At 51.8% G+C, this 25,506-nt stretch overlaps 2 protein-coding genes across 3 annotated transcripts; both read right to left on the minus strand.

The window, feature by feature from the left end:
• Positions 1 to 6,854: 6,854 nt before the first annotated feature.
• C16H8orf33 (chromosome 16 C8orf33 homolog) lies at positions 6,855 to 15,088 on the minus strand. Its single transcript, XM_062503520.1, has 7 exons — positions 15,080 to 15,088; positions 14,309 to 14,396; positions 11,712 to 11,846; positions 10,837 to 11,519; positions 9,250 to 9,340; positions 8,992 to 9,138; positions 6,855 to 8,876 (listed from the first exon to the last, which is right to left on the minus strand). Exons 1-7 carry the CDS (start codon positions 15,086 to 15,088, stop codon positions 8,686 to 8,688), a joined length of 1,344 nt encoding a protein of 447 aa, XP_062359504.1. The 3' UTR covers positions 6,855 to 8,685.
• A 482-nt stretch (positions 15,089 to 15,570) lies between these two features.
• AMDHD2 (amidohydrolase domain containing 2) lies at positions 15,571 to 23,912 on the minus strand. 2 transcript variants are annotated; one of them, XM_062503385.1, is made up of 11 exons: positions 23,790 to 23,912; positions 23,103 to 23,239; positions 22,280 to 22,419; positions 21,879 to 21,933; positions 21,260 to 21,472; positions 20,122 to 20,210; positions 19,001 to 19,145; positions 18,642 to 18,749; positions 18,119 to 18,187; positions 17,587 to 17,688; positions 15,571 to 17,221 (listed from the first exon to the last, which is right to left on the minus strand). In XM_062503385.1, exons 1-11 carry the CDS (start codon positions 23,870 to 23,872, stop codon positions 17,133 to 17,135), a joined length of 1,230 nt encoding a protein of 409 aa, XP_062359369.1. In that variant the 5' UTR covers positions 23,873 to 23,912; the 3' UTR covers positions 15,571 to 17,132. The 2 variants fall into 2 exon arrangements, with proteins under 2 accessions (XP_062359369.1, XP_062359368.1); XM_062503384.1 differs by lacking the exon at positions 18,119 to 18,187 and having other exon boundaries at positions 23,790 to 23,874.
• Between the last annotated feature and the right edge of the window lie 1,594 nt (positions 23,913 to 25,506).

Genomic DNA, 25,506 nt, shown 5'->3' on the forward strand with positions numbered 1-25,506 from the left:
AAACACAGCCCCAGGGTAGCACAGTTACCTTGTCTTTTGAAGGATTAACTCTTCCTTGCTTCACCCCAGCATGAATTCCGGAAGCAGCTTTGCTTGTAGCTCCCAAGGATAAAAACTGTCTGTATCCAAGAGCGGATGTGAGATGAAAGGGAGAAGTTAATCTTCCCAGACATGAGCCAACTCCATGGTCACACAAGTAATATTTTTTTCTTGGGGAATTTGGCATTCAAAGCCAGGTAATCAGGGCTTCTGAAGAACTGTGGGAGTGACAGGTGGCAGTGGCTGGGGTGAATGTGTGTGCAGGTAGGTGAGGGAGCTCTACCCCAAGGACTTGCAGGATGGACACTGGGAGGTCCTCTCTCTCAGGTCACCTCCTGGAGTGGGGCACAGGAACAAGTTGTGCAGGGGAAGAGTCAGCTTGGCTTAAGGCTAGTGGTTACATCACTTGAGTTGTAGAAAACCTGAGTTCATGCTCTTCATTTTTTTAAACCTTAAATCCACTCTGCTCTGAAAGGAAGTCTGGGGCATGCTGCCTTCTTTCTCCTCTCTTGAGGATATTTCATTTTGTATGTAATATTATCTGGGACAGAGAGAATGGGAACTAGGGAAACAATCCTGGTGATGGGAAGGCTGCTCCAAGCTCTGGTCTGTGTTTCTGTCGATAGAACTGCATGCAGAGTTAAGGAGTAGAGCATTATCAGCAGTAATACCAGGGTAAAGGAGCTTTCCCAGCTACAACTAAGTACATAAAGACTTCAGGCATTGCAAGCATTTGGCAGCTGCTGAAAAAAGGGTGGCTGAAATTTGGACAGACACCTAAATTGGCAGGCTGGAGTTAAACTCCTGTTGCAGTCATGGTGGTGTAAGAAGGCATGCACATACAAATGTGTGTATCCAGCTGGCTGTGTAAGGTTCCAGAAGCCAACCCATCAAGGGGGAAAACTTGTAGCCTGTGGTGCTGCATGACAGCCCTCTCTGATTGGAACTAAGTAAACTGAGTGTTCCAGTCACTGCATCTTCCCCCTGGGATCCCCATCCCACTGCAAAACATAAGGGGTGTGGGGGGAGGGAAGATGCTTTCAGACCATGAGGAGCCATTGCAGCTTGCAGGGGAATAATAAGTGGCTGCACAGTTTGGGTTTGCCAAAGGACTTGCAGCTGTGGCTGGAACACACTGTGGCAGCCAGGGAGGTGGAGGCGAGCAGGATTTTGGAACAGGGGGCTTTTACTGCCCACACTCAGCTCATGGCACCTGGTCTTTGTATGGAAATGGCAAGCCAATCCAACTTTGTGGTGCTGCTCTATTTTAGAAATAGCAAAGGTTGAGTCAGTCCAGATGGGACTGTTTCAGGATTTTTGGGAGGAGGTGAACTCTCTCTGTGTTCCTGATATCCACAGAAAGGGAAAGCGTTAGAGGCAGAGGATAAACTCAAACAATTGCTGTGAATTTTCTTACACAGATGTGCTCCCTTTTCCTATCCTGCAAAACCACCACAGAAATTAACTTTTCCCAAGTGGTGTAAGAAACTGTTAAAGGAACCATGTCATTCCCAACATGGCCCTGGGAAGTGAAGGGAACTCCATCAGTCACAGGGCAGGGTGGTGGGACCTCAGTCGAAGGCTGGGGAAGTGCTGAAGGGGATGAGCATGTGATGGAGGAGGGAATTTGGGATGTGGGGATGGTACACAGAGAGCAACATCTTTGGTGGAGAGGGAGCTGGAGGAGATTCAGTGTGGAGTTGGTGCTTCTCCAAAGAGGTCTCCTCATCTTCTATGTGGGCGCTGGGTGAAGGCTGCAGTCAATAGCTGTTGGCTTTCCTTGCATTTATGTAAATTACACGTTTCTGTCACCAGCTGCTCAGATACTCCAATGTCTTCTGGTCGTGTCTGGAGACACTCTGGGAGGAGGGCAGAGTGTATTGCCAGGGCTCAAGCTCCTCTTACCTGCAGCTTCAAGGTGGTGGTCTCCTTGGAGCATCTTCCCTTGACATGGGGAAGGTTGAGAATTTCTGATCTGCAATTGTAGCATCTGCATCCAAGGACCTTTGTTTTCCAATATCCACTGCCCCAACTCTTATCTACAAGGTCCCTAATGCACACAGCAGGGCATGGGGTGGCCTTTAGGCAGAAACAGAGCTGGATCAAAGTACAGCCTATGTCTCTGGAGCTAATGTGTCTTTCTTTTGCCATGGAACAAGTAAGATGCAGAGGGCAAAACTCCTGTGTCAAATTAAGTGACTCCATTTCTCCCTGAGGCTTATGTCCAATCGTCTCTGTGCCTCCTTGGCCAACATAACACATTATTGTCTTTTTTAATACCCACGTGTGCCTTGGTAAGTGTGGTGTGGAAAAAAGTACCACATCTTCCTGGCAGCAGCTACTTGAGGTAGTCTCTAATTGGAAGTGTTTTGCTGCCTTCTGGGAATTCTTGCAAAATACTTATTTTAGTGAAGTGAAAGCCAGAAGTGTGTCCTTTGGGAGCAGCTGCAGTACTGAGGGTCCAAGAAATGCCTGCAGATTAAGGAATTTGGTAGAAAGTGGAAAAACTCTCCACCATACTTGCATAGACACACACATGTGCATGTATAGACATATATAGATCGTTGTGTGGTACAGGCATGTACCTGGTATGAGAGGGGAAGCACAGGAAGTGCAGCCATTATATTTATAGTTGTGCCTTCTTTACAGCAAGTGTATCAGTGGTTGCATTTGCTTCTCCCAAAGGTACAGGACGCTGTTGTCTCCAGACTCAAGGGCAGGCCCACATGGAGTTTCTGCAGTTCTGCTCACCGTGACCTTCTGGGCCACCAGGAAAACACAAGGGGGTCCTGCCAGCCTCGTGCAATAAGCGACTTGCCAGGACTCACACCAGGCTTCCCGGGACACTGAGTTGCTGCTCGGGATCCTGACTACCTCTGATTCCTCACTGTGCTGCTGGCAGGGTGGGATTGATGTCCAGTTTGGGACACTGGGCAGAGCCAAGGCCATCACCATCCTCTGTGCCCTTGGCAGACGGGGGGACTAAGCTGGACCCTTCTCTCTAAAGGGGCTCCACGTGAGCAAGGGACAGGCTTGGGGTTGTCCATATTCACTCTGGTGGGAAGAGCCACCTCCTTCACCCTTTCCACCTGGGAACTGTGTTACTGCTGGGGATGGCACCACGTGGATGCAGGGCAAGGGCTAGCAGCCTGGCAGCCAGGCACTAGCTGAGCCTGAGCACCATCACGGAGCACAGTGCTGCCAGGGGGGTGCCAGCATCCCCACCACGGCCACACTCCAGGGATGTAGGTGCTGGGCACAGGAGGGGTCCTGGCAGCAATGGGCCGGCTGGATGACCATGCCAAGAGGAGGATTGTGGAGCTGCGCAGGGCTGGGCTGAGCTTCCGCAAGATCAAGAAGGTGTTGGAGCTGGATGACATCCGGGTGACGCCGCAGGCCGTGTACCTCTTCCTCAAGAGGAAGAGTGTGGAGCCAGGGTCAGTGGCAGCTGGCTGGGATGGGGGCCAGCCCTGGCCTCCACTACAGGGGCATGAGGCTGAGGCCCCCAGGTTGCCGGGCACCCGGCACCCTGCACTGCCCACCGGGGATCCTATGGGCAGCCAGGCACCCTGCTCTGCTGGCAGCCAGGACACCAAGGAGGGCATCCACATTGTCGGTGTGGCCTCGCTCTGCAAGGACAGTGGGCGGCTTGGGAACACTCTGCCTGTGGGGTTGTCCCCTGGGAATGGTAAGGCCCACTGGGGTTCATCATGGCCACTTCCTTGCACTGCTGGGCTCATGAAAGGGCCCCATTCCCCACTGGAAACCCCCCAAGAGCCTCTTTTTGAGGTGTTTCTCTGTTGTTGCAGGTGATGACAGCTCCACAGACACAGCCCTGGCTCCAGGGACTCCTCTGGGGGGCCTGGCCCCTCTGCCCCAGCCACTGCCTGGCCGAGGGCAGCTGATGACACCCCCCACCCAGAACTCAGCTCTGATGGTAAAAAAGAAGACTGTGGACAGGGCTATCCTCTTACAGGAAAAGGTAGGATTGCAGGAAGGGGGAGTCCATGTGCCCTGGCCAGGAGCTGCTGCCATCTGGCCAGTCCTGCACAGCACCCTGATGCATCTACACATGTGGTGGGGCAGGCTTCTGGGGTGAAAGGCTCCCAAGGTGCCCCCAACTTCTGCTAGCTACACTCCCCAGCAATGCTAACCCTGGCACTTGGCAAATGTATCTGGGAAGCCCCTCGGGGTGGGGGTGAGCCATGGGCTCACCTGCCTCCAGCCAGCACTTGCTGCTCACCATGGAGGTGCCAGTCACTGCCAGGCTTGGCCTCCGACCAGCACCTCTTTTCAAGGCTTGGTGTCGGTACCATCCCAGAGGTTCTTGCAGCCACCCCAGGCTGGAAAGCAAAATCCAGCAGATGTTGTTTCCGGCTCTACAGAGAGCAAACACAAGCCTGGCATCAGCTTGGGCAGCCCCACTGCCGTTCAGCAGCACTCAAGATGGATCAGCGTGTGCTAACAACACGGTGCCCCAGGGGCTCCAATGAGCAGCAGCTTAGGGGCTGGGTAGGGCTGAAGAACAGCTTGCAGTGAGGTATAGAGGTCTGCAACAAAGTGATGGCTTTCTCTGAGAGCTCTTCTCTGAGCCTTGCACCTAAGTGCAGAATAAATTTCTTGTTAAGTGCCATTGAATGAGCAGCTGATAGTGTTTCACATTCCCTTCTCTCCTGCATCCCACTATTCTAGGTCAAAGATGCCAGCACTCAGACTGCCTTGCCAAACCCTGTGGGTCCAGGAAATCACAGCCTTGCTTGGGGTGGACCAGTGCCCCCCACTGCTCCCAGCTGTCCCTCCATGGCTGAGAAGCTGGACGCTGTACAGATGGAGGTGCAGAAGTTGAGCCAGGCCCTGCACGCGGTGCTAGAGCGGCAGTGCCGCCTGGAACGCCATCAGGAGCATCAGCAGCGGCTGCAGCAGGAGGTGCTGATGACACTGCAGCAACTCAGCTCCACTGTGAGCCACGGTGCTGTGCCAGCCACCCAGCCCTCTGGCCCCTTCAGCAGCATGGGTGAGCCCTCACCCACCATGGCAAACTTCAGCCAGTTCAAGATGGAGCTGATCTGAGCTCTTGCAAGGCCTGTGTGTGCCAGCAGTGTTGTGCTAATAGCAGGATGGAGCCGGGAGGAGGAACCATCTCTCAGAGGCTGCCCAAGGATTACATGCAGCACCCAGCAGATCAGGTCCCTGGTGCCTCGTGTTCCCAGCCCTGCTGACTGGAAGGGGCTGGCTGGTACAAGAGGCTGGACAGTGGAAGGCTGAGGCCTTGCTCCTCCTGTGCTGCTCATCGTGGCTGGCACTGGGGCTGGCTGGGGCCCATGGACCTCAGCAGAAGGCAGTTGCCTGCAAGGAGAAGATGCAACTAAGATGGACACAGCAGGAATGTGAAACTCCAAGGATACATGAGGCTTCCTTTTTATGAGGGTCAATGCCATGGTCAATCTTGCCCTCCCCTCCATAGAACCTTGTTCAGTAAAAATCTGTCTCTGCCACGGTTCAGAATGAGAGTGGGATCAGTATCTGTTTTCCCTACCCCTCGCTCAGCCAGGGAGCAGGCAGGATCTGTCTGGGGTTACTCTCACCATGCATGGAATGGCATAGAGTGCAGAAACCCATGAGGTGAAACCAGTGCTCCACCCATGATGTTGTTGGAGCCTGGTATCAGCTGTAGCACTATTAGGGATAGATCAGACTGTGTAGGAAACAATCTTTTGCTGAACAGATTCCACCCTCCTCACCCCACAAACGCAGCAGATCTGGAGTCTGGTACTGCTGCTGCTCACTGTCTGGCAAAATATGGGCAGGACCATACATAAGAGTTGCACCTGGGCAGGACACCTTCCTGGTTGTGATCCCCAGCTGCAAGAGCTGTCCCTAGAGCAGGCTGCTAGTGGTGCAGAGCTGCTGTAGCAGAGCAGGGCATGATGCTGAGAACCCCCTTGCCTGGACCAGAAGGGCACAGGGAAGGCTAATGGGCCCTCACTGAGCAATGGAGTCCAGAAGTACCAGAGACTGGCCTTGCCTGCCAGGAGGAAAGGTCTGATGGGAGTGGCCTTGGCTCAGCACCCAGCAGCGAGTCCTGGAAGGAGGCAGAACACGGGTCCTTCCTGTGCACCAGCCAAGCAGGCTTCTGTCTTTGTGGGCACCATGCTTGGCACAACCTGTGCCTGTGAGAATTCTCCAGCCTGTTTCTGAGGTCTCCTTGAGTTAAAGGTCAAAATTAAGAAGGGTAAAAACCAATTCAGGTGTTTACACACACCCACACACACACACAGCTGTACATGCATACAGAGATGTAGGTTCATGTGTCAGGTCTGTGCAGTAGCCCCAGTGAATAGGGGAGCTGGACACCCCCTCTGACCCCCTCTGCTTCCCTGAGACACATCGCTGGCCCCAGGGCTGCCACACCCAGCTGTGCCCGGGAGCACTAGAAGTCTGCTGCCATCTGCCTGTGGTCATTCATTTTGATAGTGTTGTAATTTTGGGGACATCTGAAAAGCAACAGATTAAGAAAAAACACATGATCAGTTGCTCTGCTCTTTTGCACAAGGCAGCTAATCTGCACCTCAGGTTTGAAAAGAAAACGCTTGGTTTGAAAGACAGGTATTTACCAAGAAAGGCAGGAGCATCTCTTTGAAATGGAGAGTGTAATCCCCCTTCCTTCCAAATTCTTATAATTTTGGAATTAAGGGAGCTCTCAGGCAAAGATATGGGGATAGGAATATATAATTTTGGAATTAAGGGAGCTCTCAGGCAAAGATATGGGGATAGGAATATATAATTTTGGAATTAAGGGAGCTCTCAGGCAAAGATACGGGGATAGGAATAACAGTTCTTTACTAGTGTATCTAACAAAGACAATAACAAAAAAATACAGCTATGAAATTACCCACAAACAGAACAGTAACTCAGTCCCAGTGTTTTTTGGCTGCAGGCACCTTTTCCCTGAGCTGCAGTTCCCGGTGCTGGGGGCGGGCGGGTCCCGCAGAGCCGCAGGAGGGCTGGGGGTGATGGCAGAGCTGTCCCAGGGGGAGAGAGATGGAGAGAGAGCCCTCTGCTCACGGTGTGGGTCCCGATGCTCAGCAGAGTGCTGGATGGTGGCAGGTTACAGCGAGAAGGGAGCAGGGCAGGGTCCCACAGCAGTGAGGATGGCTCCCAGTGATGGGATGGCAGGGATGGAGCTGAGGTGGTGATCGTCCTTCTCGTCTGAACTCCGTGGGGGGAAATGGGGCGAGCCAGAGCCTTCCGTCTCCGCCTCTGGCTTTCTGGATATCACAGGGTTCCCCCCGCCCCCGGCTTCCCCTTGCCACCAGGGCCCAGTCAACAGGTATCTTAGCATGACAACGGGGGAAATTCCACAGAGGGAAAAGGGAAAACCAACCCCCAACACCCAGACATGAATTCTTTAAAATATCTTCTAAAATACTTTGAATTTAAAAGAAAAAGTCTCACAAAAAGTCTGTGATGCAACTGCCGGCATCAGAGCTTAGTAATAAAATAAAATTTTTAGAGTCACGATCAGGTTTTTAGTCTTTCACAGCGAATGCTTTTCACCATGTCTCAGCTGCTCTCAGCACTCCAAGAACACATACTGGAATCTGCCTACACTCCCATTTCTCACTTTCCACACAGGCTGACTGGACTATAAAAGGGAGGAAAGCACAGCTCCTAGGGACACCACTAGCCTTTCATAGCACTTCCTTCAGAATTTTCTAGGCTTGATGGGAAGATTTTATACATGAACTTAAAAGATGGGTTCTGTGACTCAAGCACTACTGACTAGAGATGCACATTCACAAAGCCGAAACTTTCCACATATCAAATGGAAGAGAGTCTTTGGGCTCTGAGAGTTGATTTTACCACCACCCAAGGCTAGCATGCAGCTAAATTTCCCTCTGAGGCACTGTGATTGTAACTGAGCTACTTATAAAGTAAACTTTTAGAGTTGATTGTACATCTTTCCTAGCTGTCCAGAACCTGGCTTCAGCAAAAAAAAAAAAAAAAAAAAAAGTCCTTATTTTCCTGTCCTTACATCCCTAGGTTGGACTAAATCATGATGTGCAGCTTTATTCTAGGTCTGTACCTGTCAGTGAAAGAGATGAATGAGCAAAAATGGTTCTCACTCACCTTCCCCCAAAGACCCTGAGCTCGTGCTCCTCCATGTCAAGGATGTACTGCTGGTGTTTGCTGGATGCCAGATGCTGCATTCACACAGACTCAGGGAGTGGAAGCACCCAGCTATCCACTGCTGGATCTTGATTCCAAACCATTGCCTGCTGTATGCATTGCTGCCTCAGCTGCTAGAAAGGCTCTGGTCTATTTGAAAGTAACAGGAGAAAGGGAAAACCTCATGGTATAAAAGACAGGTTCTACAGTTAATGTCAATTCTACAGGAAAGAAAGCAGATCTTTCCACACTGCTGACCCTTTCAAAGGTGCCTCTCTCCAGTGTTAGTACAGAGGAGCACTTGTGTAGGCTGCGTTTTGGGGTCATATGCACAGTAGGCAGATCTGGTTTAAACTTCTAGATAAGGCACCCTAGAAGAGGACCAGATTCATGCATGACATTTCCTACTGCACAGCATCTTTCCATCGTTCTTCAGTTTACAGGAGATCTGGCACAGTTTTAGTCAAAGTCCCTTTTCTAAAAGAAATTAAAGCAAAATTCTTGGGGAGTTGTGAAATTGAATAAGCCTGTGTTAAGTATCCTTTGTGACTCTGAAGGGGATTCTGCTGAAACTTGGCTTTTCCTGCAAGCTCCCAAGCACTTCCGGATGAACTGGCCATTCTTGTGGATGCTTCCCTTCAACTCCACGATCCTGGCAGATTTTGCAGCTTAGAGGGAAGAAAAAATAAGAGATGTTCAGCCATCTCATATAGTGAGGCCCCAGTCTGAAAAGCATAGTGCAGGACTGAACCCCTTTCTCCTCACCAAGCAAAGTTCTCCTACCTGTTTCCATAAGCTTCAGATCTCTGCACAGCTCCTCCTGCATCTTCTTCCTGTAGTCTCCAAACATGGCTCTCATGAGCTGACGCTTCTTCACCAGTGGTGCCTTGTCACTGCGCAGTGTCCTGATTGCCCTGAGAGCCTCCTCAGCTGCAGCACAGGAGAAACAACACACAGGTTGAGGCTCCCTGCTGGCTCTGCCACTGCATTCCTGCCAACGCTCCCCCCCAGAAGAGAGTTCTTTTTTACTTCAATGCTCACCCTGCCTTGGAGTGGGTTTCTGCTTCTTCAAGCCGAGTTCCAGCTGGGTCACACACCAGTCCACCTCTTTCCGCAACTGCTCATCTGACTGCTATCAACATGAGGCACAGTGAGCAAGAGGAAATAAGTTACCCAAAAATTACAGCAGCAGTTGCTACACAATATGAAAGGGAACTCCATAAAGCCAGCACTATTCCAAATACCATGTTCTGGTGATAATTTTATAGACTTCATTACATTTTCCTTCTGGTGGTTTTCATCAGATAAACTAAAAGTACTGTGCAAAGGTTTAGTTGTCACTCACTGTATCTATTAGATGGATTTAATATGTGGCTGCCAGTCAGAAGGTGCTGTTTTCTGGAAAGTTGTTCAGCTTTCAAATAAACTTAGAGATGGGAGAAATAAGCATTAACAATAAAAAAAACCCTATCCTCAAACCTGCACAAAATAAAAAAAAAGCAAACAATGGACAAAATCAGAAGCTGAGTCTTACTTCTCAGCTCCTCTGTGCTCAGCTCCTCATGCTCAACCAGAAATGCACAAGGAGAAGGAAGACGAAGCCCATGGAGATGAAGGAAGACAAGCCCCACTGAGCAAAGCCAGCTGGCTTTAAGCACTGGGACAGGGAAACAGGCCTGCACCCAGGGACTGAAGTAACTCTTAACTGTTACAAACATGAAAATACAAATGCCCTCACACTGTCTCCTTTTACCTACAACAGTGTCCTTCCAAAGGACTGGAAGGGCTTTACCCGACCTTCTACTCTTCCTATGTCTCTGGTGCTCAACAGTGTTTATTGGTAGGACAGCAGGTGAAGCAGACCTTTCAGTGTTCCAGAGGCAGGTGAACACTCAGCGAAATTTCCTTGCAAAATATTAATAAAAGGAACGTTTTGTGCAATCTTGTATTACAGTATTGATCAGCTGGCACTGTTTGTTCATAACACCTACACCAGCACTGGAAAGTAAAATAAAATGAAGACTTGGACCTTAGCAGAACAGAAAATCTCAGGGCGTGCCTTAATGTTGTGTTTACACATAACTTGCAACTTCAGGTGATTTCTGGGTCACACCCTACAGAGGAACCTTCTCTGCAGAACCCTTGAGCTACACAGGCCCTTGGCTACACCACGTGGCAGTTCTGTGCCTTGGCTTTGCTCCTTGCACTGCAAAAGCAATTCATCCTGCAACATGCACATCAGAGCTACAGGGCCTTGGCTCAGGACCCACAGGCATCAGCTTGGCACCAGCTGAAGACAGTTACCTCCATTTCCTATTTTCATTTTAATTTAATTTTCCCATTTTTCATTTTCATTTAATTTTCCATGTTTCAGGAAAACATGGCATCCAGCTCCCCAGGACTAACTGTCACAAGCCTAAACATGAAATCTTTCAACACAAATGTGAAGGACCATTAACCTCCTTTACACTGGTCAGGTTCCTCAGCTGTGTAGAAGAGAAAGTGAACAGCTGCTGGAACGTGTAAGCAGCCAGTGTGGTCTTTCAGCTTCCATCATCTGTGCAAAGAGATAGCGTCTCTTTAGCTCAAGGGTTTATCAATTATGCAAGCCCATCAGTATTTAACTACCTGAGAGGTTTTCTTATCCTGATGGGAAGTATCTGTATTTGGACAGCTGCTAGCTTCTGCCTTTGCCTTCCTGCTGGTCTCACTTTCTTCTGTTTTGTTTTTACTGACAGGTGGTTTTTGTTTCTTCTTTTTCTTCTTCTGGGCAGCTCCACCTCCTGTTGATTTTTCTGTCACTGCCTCATCTGCAGGGGCTGTCTCTCTCTGGGGGATCTTTGAAGTGACATGGCTTCCATCTTCTTTGGGTGCACTCTCTGTCACTTGAGTCACATCAGGTTTCTGCAAGGCTGCAGCCTGTGGCAGAGCTGCTGATTCAGCACGCAGTGAAGGATCTGCTGTGTGCTCTGTATACTGGCTCACTGGAAATAACTGAAGATGAGGACAGTCTTCATCTGGGATGGCAAAGTTGAAAGCAAACTTGGGTTCTTGTCCAGAGGCAGTAAACCTCAAGGCTCCATTCCAGTTCTCGTGCTTGGTGGCTCTGACATTGTTTTGTACCTGCTCAGCACCACTGTCACTGGGGTCAGGTTCTGGGTCAGTCTCGACAAGTGTAAAATCAAATCGGAAGTTGCTGCCAGATGATGTAAAAAACTCTGGCTTTGCCTCAGGAGTTGGGTCAGACTGTTCCACATCATCGACAGCCTGCCCCTTGCTTGGCTGTACTTCCACAATACCAGGGTTTATGCCTAGTAAAGACAAAGAATATTATTTCAATACTGCTGTTCTCAAGGCACCAGTTTCCTGCCATGGGGGTGCCACTGCAGCTTCCACTCTTAAGGCACTGCCTTTAATTAATTTACTCAATTAGTGCTGCAACCTAAGACATCTACCAAAAAGAGCCAAATCTCACCATCCCCCGAGGGACAGCTCAAACTCACCTTTCTCCACGTTCTTCTGACCCTCATCCATCTTGAGATGACAATCCCCAAACACATTGCTTATCACTTGTTGCTTCTCTGCCAGAGGAATCTCAGGGGAGCACAGGACCTTGAAAATGTGTTGGGTCTCTTCTGCTGCTCTCAGAAGACACCAAGAGAGACAATAAACAGTTTACAGTGGGCCTTAAAATCCACACTGTGGGATGCTGATGACTGACTCTTCTCTAAATGTGCTCTGTGTTCATACCACCTCTGACTAATCCATAAGTAGCATTCAATTGAAAGGGAGCTCCAAGTGTTTCTAGAAGCTCAAATACTGTGAGATGTTTCTACAGAGGGAAAAAAAAACCCCTGCTTACTACATACAGTAGGACTCTTACACTGCACTAAGTATACTCCTAATGGAACAGAAACTACAGAGGGCTTAACAATCTTTCCCTTAAGGTGAAGACAAATCCCAGAAGCTATCTCAGTGTCTCTTCTCTGGAAAACTGGAAAAATCTGAGTAGAGAGCATACCCTGAAAAGCAGGACTCTTGCTTGACTCTTACACTCTTAAGTAGCCTGACCACAACATGAATCCAAAGCTTTTGTGTTAGAACAAATTCTCTAAAAACCAGAGTCTTCTGTGACAGTAGTCCCCAAGACCTCTAGATTTGGAAATCCTAAATATAGTCTTGTAGTGTTTGTCTCACTTAAGCCACAGAACAACTTGAGAGTAGTACTGTGGAATAGGAACATCCCACCTCTCCTGGCTGCAGTGCCTGACCACCCTCTGGGGAAGAACCTTTCCCATACATCCAGCCTAATAATCACCCCCTAACAGAGCTCCAGCCATCCCCTCAGGTCCTGTTTTGGTCACAGGGAGCAGAGATCAGAGCTGTCCCTCAGGAGGAGCTGCAGCCCAGGTGAGCTCTGTGCTTCATCTCCTCCAGCTGAACAAACCAAGTGCCCTCAGCTGCTGCTCTTATGGCTTTCCCTCCAGACCCTTCCCCATCCTCATGTCCCGCCCCTTGGACACTCCCTAACATTTTTAGATCCTTCTGATATTGTAGTGCCCCAAAGTGCCCCCAGCACTCGAGGTGAGGTTACCCCAGGGCAGGGCGGAGTGGTACAATCCCTTCCCTGTCTCAGCCAGTGATGTGCTCGATGCACCCCTGACCATGGTAGGACAGAAGTGGGATGTACTTTCACAGCGTCTGGGTGTCAGGGTCCTGAGCACATGTACCCTTATTCCAAAGGGTCTGGCTAGCTGCAATCCAAGTCAGTTACACAAGAGATAGAGAAAGCTCCAGGGAGCTGCTCTTCTCCTGCCCCTGGGAGTTACTGAGTACCTCATGCATACAGGGCTACAGCCAAATAACTGATTTATCCAGACCCTGAATTCCTGGCTAGAGCTTGGATTTGCCTCCTCACCAGACTTCTCCAAGAACTGGGATTCCAGGTAGAGCCTGGGTACCATCAGCAGCACTGCTCAGCTCGCCTGGCTCAGTGCCTTTTCTGGCCAGGGCACTGCTTCTGCTGCCCCGTTCCTGTGCTCAGATCCTGCCTCCCCCTCCAGGAGCTGCATTCCTTGCTGCTGGGCACTGGGGACCAGCACAGGATACACGTGTAACAAAATGATCTGATCACAGAATAGCTTGGGCAGAAACCTTAAAGCTCATCCACTCCTGCCATGGGCAAGGACACCTTCCACTATCCCAGGTTGCTCCAAGCCCTGTCCAACCTGGCCTTGGACACTCCCAGGGATCCAGGGGCAGCCACAGCTTCTCTGGGCACCCTGTGCCAGGGCCTCCCCACCCTCACAGGGAAGTATTCCTTCCCAGTATCTGACACAAGCATAATCTCTGTCAGTGGGAAGCCATTCCCTGTGTCCTGTCACTCCAGGCCTTTGCCCCCCACTCCCTCTTCAGTTCTTCTGGAGCCCCTTTAGGCACTGGATGAAGCTCTGAGGTCTTCCCAGAGCCTTCTCTTCTCCAGGCTGAACAATCACAACCCTCTCAACCTAAATTCTTCTTGGAGCCTGATGCTCAAGCACAGGGTGTGGGCACCTATCAGTCACTGCTCCATCCTCAGGTGCACCAGGAAACACTCACCTGAGCATTTTACACAGGGTTCACAGCCCTCTCCCAAGGTTAGGTACTGACCAGCAGCAGGTCCTGTGGATTGGACTGATGAGATCAAACTATGGCCTTATAGAATTTTATCTTCCATGTAATTTTTCCCTGGAACAAGCTTCACAAAAATAAACCTACTGGTTTGTAAGGGCCAGACACACTGGCACAGTATTTCCTTAAGATGGAAAACTAAGGCAGAGCTGTAGCAGAACCATACATGCCATTATATGGGGAAAAGAGAACATGACAAAGAATACAGAAAACAGGGAGAACAAACACTAAATGAATGAAAGATAAAACCAATTCCAGAAACACAGTCCTTAAAGCTCAGTGCTTTATGTTGTTTTGTGTTTACAACGAATCCCAAATAACACAAGAACAGGGAACATAGAGGAGAGAAGAAACAGAAAAACACTTAGATCTGCTGAATCACACCCGAGGCCAGAATACAAGTGGTGTGGGCTGGGAAAGAGGAACATACCTAGTTTGGGACGTGGGGTGAGGTGGAGATCTGTCTCCAGTTGCAAAATGCACTGCTCCAGCTCCTCCTGGAACACACCCTGGGGAGCCTTGGACATCGTGTGGGGAAGGCAGAATATTTAGAAGCACAAATCTCTCACCTCCAAAACTGATTCCAAAACTGAGTTTTCTGAGACTTTCTCCCCTCTCACAGGATTTCAGACCTGGCTTTACACTGGAGGTGTGCTGTTTAACAGCTCATTTATAAACCAACACAGCACAGGGACACGTGTCCTGTGTGGAGAGCACCAAATGACCCCGCTGCGTTAAAAAAAATTACAACTCTTACCAGCAGGAAACCCCACCACTCCCAGCAAGCCAGGATTTCCCACAGATTTTTTTTTCCCATCCTTTTCTCCACCTGTCCCTTTTTAAAGGCCCCAAATGGAAGACTTCTCATTTTCCCCGAAGCTTAGGCAACGGCATAATGTCTCCACAGCAGGAAATTTCCGTTTAGCGCAGCTCTGGCAACACACAGAATTTATCTTTAGGCTAAACACAAGCCCTTGAGGCCCCACGTACTGTACTTCTACGCTGGCTGCCTCATGCTAAGCAGGTAGAAGTTACGGTTTGCAGCCCAACTGGGGACAAGGCACACTAAAACACCGGAAACGAAAAGAATGTTCAGGATAAGTAGATGGGCAGGGACTGGGAAAGGCACCAGCGCTGGGAAGCCCGCTAAGGAGAAGCTGCGGGAGCTGGGCCCGGTGCGGCCCGAGCAGCACAGCCTTACCCGCTCCATGCCGGGCTCCCCGCGCCGCCGCCGCCGCAGGAAGCGACCACCCCGTCCCGCCCACCTCCGGTCACGGGCCTGGCCTGGGCTACGGAAGCAGCTCCGCCCGGCCCCGCCAGCTGCAGCTCGGAGCCTCCGCGGAGCCCTCTCCAGGCTCCCCGGACTCTCCGCGATGGGGCGGGCTCCGCGCCGCCCTCAGCGCTCCGGCCGCTGTCCACGCTGCCCGAGAGCGCCCGGGCCTCACGGGCCGGAGTCCCCAGCGCTCACCTTGGCCGCCTATTTGTGACCCCTGCGCCTCCCTCCTTCTCCCCTGAGCCCCACAGGCGCCTGCCGCACACGCGTGTGCCCACGAGCGGGCCGGGCCGAGGGTCAGGTCCCCGCAGGAGTGCCCACACCAGCCCTGGCCCCTCACGAACCAGCCTGACGCAGGCCATGCCAGCAGGCACCACCATGGGCAGCAAAACAGCTTAAAACACACCTACGGGTACGGTCTAATCCAATTTCTATTTTAGATTTCCCTTTGATTATTTCATTTTGTAAATAAAAAAATTAAGACACCTTGTTTCCTACACATTTTCCCCCTTGGATTGTTTCCAACAACAGCCAGAAGATCCCCATGACGTCAGTACTGCAGCAGCACAGCACGGTTCGGTGTCTCTCAAATGCTTCCAACCATGGAGGTTATAATTTCTCTTGACATTGGCAGCTGATGTTAGAAATTCTCTAGGGCTCACAGAAGGGCTCTAAAGTGGTGGGAAAGCACTTCCAAATGTTGCTGCTAAAGATTATAAAATGGTACTGGAAAAATTGGTACACTTCTGCCAATCCACACCAGATTTCTCTGCCTTACAATCTCCACCCTTGCTGAGATGTTGTCTGAGCCCTCCCCTATTTACAAAAACCACTTCAGTGGTTTGAGCCTTATCCAAGGCTGTCTTGAGACAGTTTCTTGAGGCCTATTCTGAGTGCTTGAGTAGGGTCAAAATCGGCATCAGTCCTCACATACAGGTATGCAAGCATCAGGAAAAAATCTGACAGTCAAGTATTGGAGGAGATACTGAGCACAAAGTAATGAGCTATCATATCTTGTCTTCAAAGTCCAGAACCCCACTGCAGTTTTCCTCTCCCTCAGTGTCTGAGCTGGACTGAGGGCTGGTGAGCCTGTCACCACCAGTTTGGATGCATCCCCTAAAGCAAAAGCTCCCTATCTGTGGCTTGAGGGATGCACAAACCCATCAGGTGATGGGTTTGAAGGCTCTTCTTGGTATGGCTGGCACACAGCCTACAGAACCCATCCAGGCAAGGAGTGAAAGGAACATTCTTTTATGTGGCAGGACTCTGTTCATATCTCCAGCTCTGTGAACTCGATGCCCATGCAGGGAAAAGGCACAAAGGACCAGCAATGCCTTGGAATTCCTGGGTTTGATGTATGCCTGAGGATTCAGCCCCACAAGGGCACCAAGTCAGCAAGCTGTGGCAGCCTTGCTCTGAGGACACATGACAGAAGGGCTATCAGGAGATCTGAATGTGATCCTCAGCTCCTGCTGACACAATAGAAACTTTGTCATGGGAAGAGCTAGGAGCTGAGCTGGTGGAAGCTGATGTCTAATAAGTCATGGCTGTTTGGGGGCAAAGCAAACAGCAGGCAGAGGAATTGGAATGGCTTGAGCCTGCCTCGGGTGCAGAGCAGGTTTGTGTGTGCTATATAAACCGTGCAAAGGCTGGGACAGCTCCTCACTGCTGTCAGATGGTGACAGGAACACCTGTCTGGGGGCGGGACAGCTGTGCAGTCCTGTAGGTCACTCCAGGACTGGCATTCCTTGTCAGCACAGAGCTTTCTTCCTTCCCCATGCCACCAACTGAGCACCAACAAATTTGTGGCAGGCATGGCTGTAACTGAAAGCTGGAAAATGCAGCTCTTTGGTATGAGGCTCCTTTGAGGGAGTTGCAGGAAGGAATTGGGAAAGAAAGACAAAAGAGAGAAATGGGGTGGTTGCCAAAGCTGCTAACCATAGTCCCAGGGAGCCTTGGAGGGCACTGGGACAGCTCAGTGTCACATGCCTGACACATCCTGTCGCCAAACTTCCTCGCCGGCAATGTACGTGGCTTGCACATACAGGTTGTCATTCAGCATTAGGAAATCTGTGTTGGACAAGAGAGAAAGAAAGCAACTGTCAGAATGGAGCTGCTGGAGCTGGCTGGGGAAGGGCTTCTCCCCACCCCAGGATGGCACTGCAGTGCAATTCTGGCAATGGCAGCTCTGCTCTCTGCTCGGCTGAGATGTGGGGGGGGGCACTCCAAACGGTTTCCCCAAGACCACCAGCATCCAAGGGAAAAAACACTCTAGCAAAAGCCCAGAGCATATCCCAGGTAGAGAAAGCCTTCCTGCAGCTCCCACTGACACAGGGGATGAGCATGTGCTTACAGCAGCCCCTGCTTTGCTCCAGCACTTGTGAGCCCTGACACCATTGTCTCCATACCAGTATGTGCTGGGCCCATACCAGTACCTGCATCGGAGTCGTAATTCAGTGTCCCCTTTTTATGTTCAATCCCCAGGAGCTGAGCGGGATGCAGAGATGCCGCCTCCAACGCAGTCTCTACTGAGCACCCTTGGACAGAGAATTTGGGAGACATTAGGACCAAAGCCAGAGTCCCATTTCCAGAAGAGCCCAAATCCCCCTGGACAAGGCAACAAACACATTGATGGACCCAAGCTGGAACACCCTCAGCACAGCCAGCTGGAGCTTGGAAGGGAAGTATCCCTGCAGGAGAGAGCAGGCATAGGAAAAGTGAATACCTAGGGTATGGAGAAGGGAAAGCCATTAACTTTTGTGAGGAAGAAGCAGGAGAGCTCACCTCCCATTAGTTCTATGGGTTAACATGAAACTTCCACTCAAAAAGGGGCTCATCTGAGGGCACTGATCCAGCCCTTGCCATGTGTCATGTAAGAGGGAACATTCCTGGTGGAATGGACACATTGGCAAAAGGAAGACCTCCTCCCATGTCAACATAGGGAGCAGCAGCTTGTGGCTTTCTTACCTGTGGCTTCTTGGAAGTGCCGCACACAGGTGTCCATGGTCGCCACGCTGCCACTCAGGGTCTTTGTACCTGGGAGAGAAACAGGATGGCACTGAGTAGTGCCTATAGCTCACAGCAAAAAGCAGGTTACTAGGGAAGCATAATGGGACCAGAAGTGCAGAAGTCCTGGGTGGCAGGAGGGGCAAGCTGAAGGGCCTGCAGCCACTTACTGCTGGAGCACATGGGTGTTACCTCCAGCTCCACTATCAGACCAGCCGGACTGGGTAAAACCAGCTCACAATGCAGGCATCTGCTGCCAGAGGAAGGGGATGGAGAAAGGAATGCTCCTTCTCTGAAATACCTTCCCAGTCTTCATCTACTTGGGAATTTGAAACTTAGGGAAATTAGCTAACAAGAAGAGGTAGTGTTATAGTAAAGAGACAATACATATCTCTACAGGGACAGCAAGGTGTGCTCAGCTCCTCAGGAATGGTGCCGGTGGCAGCATTGTCCCGAGCTCTTCAGCAAGAGGGACAGCACTTACCTGCGATGTAGGTGTTCAGCCCATCAATCTCCACCACCTGCTGACCCAGCGTGTGCCGACCTGGTGCCAGCCCCATGCCAGCCATTGCATCTGTCACCAGCACCAGCCCTGCAGAACACAAGGAGAGGGGCCCTGTCAACACTGCAGCTGATTTCGCTGCAGCTCCAAGCACTGTGCCCCGTTGACCCTCCCAGAGAGGGACCACATGTTTCCAGTCACATCCCACCAAAGCAAGAGGACTGACAGATCAGCACATGTGGCTGCAACCTTCCAGACAGCAAGGGAAGCATGAGTGTCTTCTGGGAGATGGTGCAGTGCTCGGAGTGGCTGGTGACACTGTGGGGACTGCCATGGCTCACCTTTGGGGTGTGCTCGGTGGGCGATGCGCAGGGCAGCGGGGTTGGTGTGGATGCCATCTGAAATCATGCCATAGAAGACCCTCCGCCCAGCAGGAATCCTGTCACTTGTCAGCAGCCCCACAATGCCAGGGTCACGGTGGTGGAACTGCTCAAGGGGAGAGAGGGGACAAGCTGTGGAGGATCAACAGAATGTACTGGCTGAGACCGCCCTTCAGGGAATGTAGCTGTCATCTCTATCACACAGTGCCTGGCAGCTTTACCAGGCAAACCTGGCCATTGCCTTGAATCACAGAATCACGGGATGGTTTGAGTTGGAAGGGACCATAAAGCTTATCTTGTTACAACCCCTTCCATGGGCAGTGACACCTTCCACTATCCCAGGGATACCCCAAGCCCCATCCAACCTGACCTTGAATGCTTCCAGGAACAGGACAGTCCACAGCTCCTCTGGGCATCCTGTGCCACAGTCCAAGTACCCTCACAGCCAGTAATTTCTTCCCAATATTCCATCTAACCTTGCCCTCTGGCAGTGGGAAGGCATTCTTCCTTGTCATGTAATTTCAGGTCCTTGTCCAGAGTCTTTCTCCAGCTCTCTCAGAGCTCCTTTAGGCCCTGGAAGGGGCTTTCAGGTCTCCCTGGAGCCTTCTCCAGGTGTACCCCCCTCGAGCTCTCTCAGCCTAGCTCCAGAGCAGAGGGGCTCCAGCTCTTAGAGCATCTCTGTGGCCTCCCCTGGATTCTCTACAGCAGCTTCATGTCCTTCTGCTGTTGGCACCAGGGCTGGAGGCAGCTCTGCAGGTAGGGTCTCACCTGAGTGTGGCAGAATCCCCCATTCCCCTGCTGCCCACACATAGGAGGGGGTCTGGGTGCACAGAGAGAGGGCATGTCCAGCTCTCACCCACCCCAACACTTCCTAGTCCTTCTCAGTAATGAACTTCAAGAATCTGCTACAACCTTGAGTTTCTTTCAGATCCAGAAGTAGGAATGTGAAGTCAGAGATTCAGTGCCAAACCTCATTGCAAAGCATGGTACAAAAACAGCTGGGGAGAACACAGACCCATGGAGAGCGGCAGAGAAAGCCCAAAAGCAGCCATGGAGCAGGACAGGTGCCTCTGGGGACTCACCGGCAGCATGGCATTGAAGAGGTGAGTGATGAAGGTTGCTCCGTGCTGCACAGCCTCCTCAGCTTGGGACAGATTAGCCACTGAGTGACCTGGGAACACAGACCAACGCCTGATTCCTCTGCTCATCTCTCCACTGATTTCCCTACAGCAGCAAAGACACTCCATCACTGGACTATGCTCTAATGCCCACCCTGGCCTGAGGTGCAGCCTCAACACAGATGTGTCTGGCCATGACCTGGGGGGGCTCTGGGGGTGGGTGTTTCACCTGAACTCCTTCAGTGTTCATATCACAGCCGTCACAAATGTTGCCTTGCTCACAGCATGTTGTCTTCAGGCTGGGTTTGAGGTCCAGTGACACTCCTTTCTGCTGGCCTCAGATACTTAAATCTTTTGTAGAGAGGTATCAGAGGATACCCTCACAACAGTGGGGACTTTGCCAGGAAGGCATATGGGAATTAAACTATCCAGAAGGAAACGTCTGTTTCCCAAACAGGACAGCAGCTCTGTGGGCTAACCTTGCCTTTCTGGAGTTCTTTATCTGGCTGTGGGATAAGAGATAATCTGCTGTATGAATGCCCTTCTCACTTGAGGTGTAATTTTGCCCTGAATAACTTCCTCTCTTTAAAAATAAAAGACTTCTTCAATAATCTGAGACAAATAAGAGTTTGTGAAGCAAACGAAAAGAAAAACACAGCCAGTTTTAAGTCAGTGGCCAGCCAGATGTTGGAGGGAGAGGTTTCTACAGCACTTGCAGTTGAAAAACAGAGTTATCAAACCAACAGTAACCTTTGGAAAATTATTTCACCTGTCACATAAGGCCTAAAACAGTGGAACTTCAGAGTTTGAACCCTTCCACATCATCAAACCTCCAACTAAGACTGCTATTCTTCCCTGTGTCAGAACAGCACCTTGTGTTTACTGCAGGGGCTCCTCAGTTGATACAAACTTTGACCCTTGCCACAACAGATTGACAGCATCAAGCAAGGTCCCCATTTGTGACAGGTCCGTCATCTCCATACAGGCCAGGCAAAAGAGAATCCCAGCCTGTCCAGTTGCACTGACACACCATTAGAGATCCCACAGCCCCAAGGGAGGGGTGGCCAGAGCCCCCCTAAGCCCTGGGTGCCCCAGTCCTTACCCAGGGAGACGCAGATGCCCCTCTTGGTGAGCTCCCGGATCACCTCACTGCTCCTCCTCATTTCAGGGGCCAGGGTCACTATCTGGACACAGTCCAGGGATCCATAGGTGGCAAGCAGGTCCTGGAAGGCACCTGCCTCAAAGGTGCGGAGGCAGTGCTCCGGGTGGGCACCCTTCTTCTCCTTGCTGATGAACGGCCCTTCCAGGTGGGCTCCTGTCCAAACAGGAACAAACCATGACCCCTCTCTCTCCCTGCCAAGGACCACAAAACCTGCTATGTCTACTCTGCTATGTCACACTCTTGCCATTTTTCTGCAGCAAAACACATGGCTCAGGCAACCATGAGCTCAGCACAGTGAGGATACAGTGCTGGCCACTGGCCAAGCCAAGCCACCCCCCTGTCATTGCTCCAGGGGCCCCAAAGGGGCTGGAACAGTGTGTGAATGATGACAGAGAACACAGCAAAGGCCAGGCACAGCCTGAAGGACAAGGTGGGTCTGTGCTCACCTGTGCATTCCTCCCATCGAGAGTCCCAGTCCCTGTTTGTGCTCCTTCACCTCAACCGTGAACAAAATAATTGCCCACCTAGAGTAGCACCACAGAGGAACAAATCCACTTACCCAGGATTCCTGCTCCATGGGCTCCACCGTTTCTTACACTGATCTGAGGGAGAACCTAGAGAAAGGGTTTGTCAGACATGGCAACCCAGACACAGCCCCCCAGCCTGCCAAATCCGACCCAAACATCAAGTCCACAGGGAGATGTGTAGCTGGACCACTTGGGACCATCACAGCCCACAAAGGAAAAATTGTCTCCAAGCCTTGGTTTGCAGAGCTTGCTTGGGAGACATGGCTGTCTCAGCATTCTAAATGCTGAGGGCAAGAAACCCAGGGTAGAGTCCAACTCCTTATGCCCACAGCTTTTCTGCCCTGGCAGCTATCCCAGTCTTGGCCCACCCACCTCCTGATACCAACCTCAGTCCCTGATCACCCTGAAGATAGGAGGGGAGAAGGCCCCTTACCTGGTGGTACACAGATGAAGGAGAGGTCACCAGGGTGGGACAGAAAGAGGTCACTCCATGGGAGAGGATTTTCTGACTGACCAGGTCAATACCTGATTTGAAGTCATCTGTAGCCAAAGAGAAGTCCACCCCAAAGCCTCCTGCACCACAAACAAAGCAGGGGTGAAACTGCAGCTTTCTCAGTGGGTGAGTTCCACCCAGAAACACCAAAGAAAGACTTTGTGTGACTCAAGGCAGATGGTCCATTTGCAGGGTGTTGACACAGAGAGCTCCACCAGCACTTCTGTCCTACATTCCAAGGTTCCACAAGTACAAATCTCCCCACTGCTGTCCCCCTGAAGTGCTCTTCCCCACAGCAGCCCAGTGTTTTGCAAGCACAACCTTTTTATTGATGCAGGGCAAAATGTGACTATTCCCAGCTGAAAAGGGATCTGACTTCCAACTTTAGCTACCATAGAACAAGCCCCTTTCTTTCTGAAGACAGCTATTGCAGTTAATTGTTGTTATTCCTTTGGGAAGTCTGGCCTTCTCCTCCCATGTCCTGGAAGGGGTAGGGCAGGGACCCTGCCAGCGCAGAGGCAAGATAAAATATAGATAAAAATGAGTTCAGAGGAAACCCTCACCTGGCCAAAGGGGATCATTTACACAACAGCAAGAACCACAGACAAAATTGCTCTTTGTCATTGGTTGGGTGACTCACACCTCACTTAAGCAGCTGAAATCTGGTCATGGGCAGGAAACCCGCAGTGCAGTGGGGTTGGGGGTCACGGATGGACAAGCCCAGAATGCCCCCAGTTCGTGAATGCATGTAGCTTCACTGTACCATTGATCTGGACATCGATGAAACCTGGGGCGATGATGCTGTCCTTGCAGTCCAGCTGGACATCAGCAGAGCCCTTCTCGTCAAAGAAGAGCTTCTCTGGGTTGAGGATCTTCCCCTCTCGCACCCACAGGTCCTCCCTGGAGGGACAGTCACACACACCAAGCTCTGGTACCATCTGCAGCACGTGGAGCAAGCAGCCCTGCCCAGTGACAGCGATCCTGGGCAGAGTGGATCCCACCGGCACCTCCTGCCACGGGCACTGCGATGTCTGCCAGAGCACGGCTGTTCTTCCAGCTGGGACACAGCGAGCAGCCTTCTCTGCCTGGCTCTGGCTCCACAAAACGCAAGGGAATGGGATTTTCATGGGCTGCCCCTCAAAGGTGGTGGCGATTATAGCCAAAGCGCCAGGGAGTTGGCAGAAGAGACAAAACGACAGAGACCCTACACCACACCCGCCCCATGTTCCTCCAAAACCTGGCGGAGGGAACATGGACAGTCCCTCGGCACTGCAGGTGTCAGGTCAGGTCGGCAGCCCGTCCGGGAGCCCCCACACCCCTGGTACCACACAGCCATGGTACCCACGGACACAATATCCCCGGACAGCGCTGGTACCGCCGGACATCACGGTACCTCCAACAGCCCTGGTACCGCCAGCCACGCCGGTACCGCCGGTACCCCCCGCCTCACCTCTGGATCTGGTGGTCCCTCAGGATGCGGCAGTTCGTGAACTGGACGATGGGCGCGTCCGAGACAGATTTGTTAGATGGCATCGCGGGGCAGCGAGAGCCGGCGGGAACCGCGAACCCGCGGTGGCCGGCGTAGGGGGCGGGGACCGGGCGTGGCGAAGCAAGGCCAGGCCGCGGCTCCGGTACGAGCGGCTGCCGCGGGACTGGACAGCAGGTGAGGGGCAGAGGTAGCGGAGCACCGCCCTGGGGGCAGGCGGAGGGTGAGCTCCCGCCTCTCCCCGGCTCTCTGAGCCGACACTGTGAAGAACAAGGCCCGCGGGGCCGTGCAGCCGGGCCCCGCCGCGCCGCCCGACGAGCGCCGGGCCCGGGGCGCTGTCCCCGCTCCGGGGGCACCGCGACCCGGGGGCGTGGCCTGGGCGCGGCCCCGCCCCGCAGCATCTCCTGCTCCTGGTCACGTGAGCGCCCTCGGCACGTGTGGGGATTCCCCACCCGCCCTGCGGCACGTGACCGGCCCCGAGGAGCCGCCATCACGAGAAGGGCGCCGCCATCTTGAGAAGGTTGGCGGAGGAAGCCTTCCTCATGAGACCCCATCGTGTGATCTCATCCTGAATCCTCTTCGTGAGACCCTATCGTGAGATCCTATCCTGAGACCCTACCCATCGTGAGACTCCATCATGAGACCCCATCATAACACCTCATGCTGAGAATCCATCCAGAAACCCCATCCTGTGATCCCCATCCTGACACGTCCATCCCAAGACCCTCATTTTGACACCCTGGCCCCACTGGCCCCCTTGTACCTGAGGAAAGCTGATGAGATGTGGTTCTGCACAGCTGATGTGGGCTCCAGCACTGCTGATGAATCTCTCCCAGGAAAGAAAAATGATGGGGACTATAATTGTGTATGAATGTAATATCCCTGTCTGGCCTGGAATTGGTTTGTAATTAGGTTTTGAGCCATGCTTGTCATTCCATTATGCCAGTGCTTGTCCAGAATACAAGCTGCTCCTGTCAGCAGGATACAGGGAAATGGACCTGTAAGGGAGAGATGGGAATGATGCTGGTTGAGGCTGGGAAAACTGTGCAGCAGCACTGTTTTGGGAATTTGACGCTAAGAAATGTTTCAGGCCACAGAGACGCTCCAAGAGCTGGAGTCCCTCTGCTCTGGAGCCAGGCTGGCAGAGCTAGGGGGATAAACCTGGAGAACAGAAGGCTCCATGGAGACCTTAGAGCCCCTTCCAGTGCCTAAATTGGCTCCAGAGTAGCTAGGGAGGAACTGTGGACATGGGCCTAGAGGGACAGGACACAGGGAATGGCTTCCCACTTTCAGAGGACAGGGACACATGGGATATTGGGAAGGAATTGTTCCCTGTAAGGGTGAGGAGGCCCTGGTGCAGGGTGCCCAGAGAAGCTGTGGCTGCCCCTGGATCCCTGGAAGTGTCCAAGGGCTTGGAGCAACCTGGGATAGTGGAAGGTGTCCCTGCCCATGGCAGGGGGTGGAACTGGATGAGCTGTAAGATTTTCCTCATGGAATTTTGCATATCTGGGACACGCAGCACTGTATTGCTGGGAATTTTTAGCTTCATACAGGTGGAGCTGAGGAGACCCCAAAATAAGAAGCTGAGAAGATGAATCCTAAAAACAGCTCTCAGCCCTGCTTATCTGTCTGTGAAGAAGAAAGGACCCATCCAAGCTGCTAAATTGAATCTGGATGTCAG

This window comes from Cinclus cinclus, chromosome 16 (assembly GCF_963662255.1).
Source record: "Cinclus cinclus chromosome 16, bCinCin1.1, whole genome shotgun sequence".
NCBI lineage: Eukaryota > Metazoa > Chordata > Aves > Passeriformes > Cinclidae > Cinclus > Cinclus cinclus.

Bases quoted from the DNA above. Each gene is read 5' to 3' on its own strand.
- C16H8orf33 (XM_062503520.1), bottom strand. The intron at 11,520-11,711 runs GTGAGTTTGAGC...TGTCTTTACTAG, and splicing joins TCAGAAGAACGTGGAGAAAG to GCATAAACCCTGGTATTGTG. The intron at 8,877-8,991 runs GTAGGAGAACTT...CTTCCCTCTAAG, and splicing joins TCTGAAGCTTATGGAAACAG to CTGCAAAATCTGCCAGGATC.
- AMDHD2 (XM_062503385.1), bottom strand. From the start codon at position 23,872: ATGCCATCTAACAAATCTGTCTCGGACGCGCCCATCGTCCAGTTCACG. The intron at 19,146-20,121 runs GTGAGTCCCCAG...CCCCTTGAGCAG, and splicing joins TCTTCAATGCCATGCTGCCG to TTCCACCACCGTGACCCTGG. The intron at 17,222-17,586 runs GTACTGGTATGG...TGTCCAACACAG, and splicing joins GAATTACGACTCCGATGCAG to ATTTCCTAATGCTGAATGAC.